At 33.4% G+C, this 4,644-nt stretch overlaps 1 protein-coding gene across 1 annotated transcript; it reads right to left on the reverse strand.

Moving 5' to 3' along the window:
- Nucleotides 1-66: 66 nt before the first annotated feature.
- On the reverse strand, nt 67-1,549 carry LOC106760687 (PRA1 family protein H). The gene is made up of 2 exons (XM_022781609.1): nt 1,083-1,549; nt 67-281 (listed from the first exon to the last, which is right to left on the reverse strand). The coding sequence occupies exons 1-2, from the start codon at nt 1,466-1,468 to the stop codon at nt 95-97; spliced, it is 573 nt and encodes a 190-aa protein (XP_022637330.1). The 5' UTR covers nt 1,469-1,549; the 3' UTR covers nt 67-94.
- Between the last annotated feature and the right edge of the window lie 3,095 nt (nt 1,550-4,644).

Below are 4,644 nucleotides of genomic sequence, written 5' to 3' on the forward strand. Positions count from 1 at the left end.
AGAAATATTTAAAGACTTCAAATCAAGACTGCAAACGTTTCAGAAAGTGCATCTAAGCATTGTCCTAATAAAAAACCAGTAGATACTCGAGGTACTAAAACACAAGAAAAAAAAAAATCTCTCCAGTAGGAAATGATTGCTCACCACATTGGGCAGCACGAATCAAACACTGGCGAGTTAAGGGATAATGCTCCAATCCCCATCTTTGGCTACAAAACTTGAAGAAATCCCACAACGCCAAACACAATATCAACCCAACAAGAGCAACTGGCATCTTATACCTGCAGCCGTAACAACCAAAATAGAGTTCCATAGGACTAAATAGCAAGGTATGACAATAGCCACATTAAATTCTCCAATTCACTAAGCAAGAATAACACCAAAGTTCTGTTTAGATAAGCTTCTTCAGAAGTGTTTATAGAAGAAAAAATACGGAGGCAAAACGACTCAGCTTCTCTAGCAAGTGAAAATAAAAATTCAACCCATACACCTCTGCTTTTGTTAAAGTTAGATGATGTATTTTCTATAAAATCAGGACCAGTTACAATGAACTAAAATCAGATTATACAAAATTTAAAGAAAAAATAAAGAAAAAGATTATGCATTGATACTGTCATCTAATTTAACTACAAACAACCACATACCATAAGTTTATCGATTTTTATTATAGCAAACTAAAAATCATACCAAAGGTCATTTCTAATTGGTTGACTGTGTTCGTAGTGACAATATATAGCCATTAACCAGTAAGTGAAAATCAACTTTTTGGAAAAATTAAGACAGAAAATTCTTGAAAAAAAAAAATAGCTTGTATTCCCAGTATTTTATTTTTTTCAATGTACATGTGGCCTATAAATTAACTTTAATTTCCTTTATTTTTTTCCCGATAGGGAAGCTTATCTAATCAAGAGCATTCGAGCATTCAAAAATTGAAGAGCCTAGTTTCCCCAAACAAATCATAGAATCTCCACTTCAAATTCGCAATTTCAAGAACCTAATTTCACTAAACAGACCACGGATTCTTCAATTAAACCAAAATCCTTGAAATTAACAATGAGTAGATAGCGTGAACGAGAGCGTACAATGTGCAGGCGAAGAAAAGGATGAAGAGATAGGCGTAGTTGCGGGCGTAGCGCTTGATATTTTCCTGAACCCTGAGGCGCGCCTGGGAGGAGGAGGAAGGGAAGGAGTAGGAGTCGGAGAAAGCGAAGAAGGAGCGGGACCAGGAGGGAGTGTCGGCGGCGAAGTCATCTGCAGTTAGCTTGGCGAAGGGGTTGAGAGTGAAGAGAGAGAAGAAGGTGAAGAGGCGGGAGAAGAGGCTGCCGGCGGCAGAGGAAGGGGCGGGAGAGGCGGCGGCTGAGGAGGAAGTGCGGTGGTCGAGGATTTCGAGGTAGCCGGTGTCGCGGAGCCACGACTCGAAGGCCGGTTCCGGAACACTGAGAGCTAAAGGGTTGGAAGAAAACACCATCGCTTCGCTTCACTATTCTCTAAAACCATACACGCACTGCTAACTAACTAACTTCATAACACCGTGTTTGTTTGGTTATTACTTTCTAATAACACTTTTTTCACTCTCTTTTTAATGCATTCTTAATTACAATATATTAAAAACCATACATTTAACTTTTTATTTTATGAATGTCTCTTGATTTTATTCTATATTATATTTTTCATGTTTTTTAAGTATTTTTACTTTTTAAGTTTGATTTCGATTTAAAAGAATATTTTCAATTTCAATACATGACCCGATTAAAATAGAAAATCACGTTCTTTATTTTTATGTGAACCATTCATGGGACACATCCAAACTTATTTATGATCTTATTCGTCTTCTTTATGGATAATAGAATTAATTAAGTGTTTTCAACAAGGAAATTAAGCAAGTTGTGTTCAATCTTAATGTTGATAGTTCTTCTATATGGGTATGATGGGGCTTTTGTTTTATCATTTTTGTTGGAATATAATTGATAATGATGTTTGTAAAGCTGTTCGAGAACCCTTTCTTTATAATTGGATTCTTATTGGGATAAATTTTATTGTTGTCTCTTTTATTTCAAAGTTTAATGGAGCTATAATTTTAGATCTATTATTTAGCGAATTTTAGATTTAAATCATATTCAAATCTTATTATAGATTACTTATTATTGTTAATAAGATTGTTTTTCTTAATGAATATGATTTTCAAAGTTGTCACGCTTTATTTAGGAGTTAACGGTAACTTAGTTGGCTATTTCTCTTGTATTCAAGGTGCTAGATAACAGAATATTTTATCTCCTCTATTTTTATTTTATTTTTATTTTTTTTTCATTACAAAAGAAGTTTTAAGATGTGATATTTCTTTCCTTGTAAATAAAAAGTGTTACCTATTAGTCTTAAATTTTGTTATGGAGAGTTTTATTATTTTAAAATATATTATTTTTAAAAATCATTTGTCTAAGATTCTTTAATTTCTTTTTAAGATTTTTTTCTTTTTACTCGTCTGATGAACTTAGACAGTAAGATTGATTCTTATAATGAATTCTTTAATTTGAACAAATTAGTTTCTCCGTTTGCATAAGTTAGATTTCAACTCCTTTTCCTCATCTTCTTTGTTTCATCTGGTTGCATGTAGGGTTTTTCATGCTCACATGTGTTCTTGTATTGTGCTTCTTGAATCTTTGTTGATCAATGTTTTTGTTGGTATAGTCAAATCATTCTGATGTTGTCTCTCGGTGTAGAAAAGGAATAATACGTGAGTTAAGAGGCGTCCTGGATCTTTAGGATTAGTTTATCAACTTTTTCAAGGCAAAGGAAGCTAGTTGCTTTAGTGTGTGAGTTTGATAAATCTGATGTTTTTGCATGTTGATTGACTTTGATTAGTGTGTATGCTTAAATTGAATTGTACGAATTTTGAGGAATTATTCATGTTTGATTGTTGCTTGGGTAGTGTAACAGAGAGAACTTAGGATATGAGCAATTGAAGAAATTGGTATAAGTTTTAATGTGTAAAAATTGTTTTAAAGTAACTTACTAAGAAAGGAGTACCAATTTTAGCAATTGATTAGATTCAAGTTCACTTAAAATCACAAAATGTGTTTGTTGTCAACTGATATAGCGTTAAGTGGTGTTATGGTGGTGTTGAGCATCAGCTTCGTCTGGGACCATTTTAGCTTCAAGACGTTGAGCGCTAAAAAGTACCATTGGGAACCCATTTTTGTGAATGGTTTGGTGCTAAGCAACATCATGATGCCATTGAGCCCCATTTTTATACTACAAGTCTGGATCATTTTAGCTCCAAGAGATTAAGCACTATGGCTATTGTTGAGTGCCACCTTTTACAAAAGGTTTGGCATTAAGCGTCACCTTTAAGTGTCAATTTGTATGTTGGATTTATTTTCCTATTCGACTATTTGTGATTTACTTAAATGGACTTTATGTATGTTTATGAATATTATAGCGTTTTATTGAGATGATGATATTGTTGCGTGTATGTGTAATGATGTTTGTTGAAGGAATTTCAAGGAAAAATTCTTCATGTTGATATTATTAGCGTATGCATTGACATATGGGGTCATAAAGGAGGTATCCTAAACTTTAATAACTATTCACACTCAAATAAAGTAGAATAAGTTATGTAATAAGAGTCGTATGAGGTCCTAACCATTGTACTATTGGTCTTAGGCATGAAAATGGACTAACCTTGTGAGTAGTAGGATGATAACCTTTTATTTTATGTCTTTGCAGAGCAGAAACACTACTATAGGTGTACACATACGTTGAAGTCCTATGTTAAAGGCATGTGTATGACCTAAGATAAATAAATAAATATCTAAAAAAGGTAGTGGTTATAGGATCATTATTTAAAATAATAAAAGATAAGTATTACACAAGCAAATTGTAACATAGATGGTTAAAACTCCTTCTCATGGATTGCTTAACAAAAATGAATCATATGACTATCAACCCATAACAAGAAATTTTAACCATTTATGCTATACTTATTGGTTTAAAAAGTGACGTCGATGACTACCACCTTTTCAACATATTTATGTTTCCTATGTCTTACAAAATGTTGCTTTAATAGGGAAAAAATGTTGAAACTTTGAAAACAAAATTCAACCATATTAGGGACAAGAATAAATAACACAAAGAAATTTATTTGTCTTTAAGTACTTTGTTTATTTATTGAGCTTATTCTTTCAAACTTATCGAGCGATAAATGTATATATGCAATTATTTTTCATTTTCAAGACTTGTAATTAATTCTCAAAACTTTTGTCACCATGTATCGTAGATCCCTTATGTTTGATTATACTAATTTGTTCACAAAAAAACCTTCTAACTATCTGTAACATCCCGGCAACTTACAGGGACTGTTGACTGCCCCCACAAATCACCACGAGACTTTCTAGTGTGCTTTGTCCTCACTCGCACACTTTCCGGGAAAACTTCCCAGAAGGTCACCCATCCCAGAATTACTCCAGGCTAAGCACGCTTAACCATGGAGTTCTTATGGGTTAGGCTACCGAAAAGTAAATTCATTTTGGTGATATGTCTTACATACCACCAACTTAAAGGAATTGATTTGGCTACTCATATCACCAAAATGCATTTACTTTTCGGTAGCCTAACCCTTAAGAACTCCATGGTTAAGCGTGCTTAGCC

Source organism: Vigna radiata, chromosome 5, assembly GCF_000741045.1.
Source record: "Vigna radiata var. radiata cultivar VC1973A chromosome 5, Vradiata_ver6, whole genome shotgun sequence".
NCBI classification, from domain to species: Eukaryota; Viridiplantae; Streptophyta; class Magnoliopsida; order Fabales; family Fabaceae; genus Vigna; species Vigna radiata.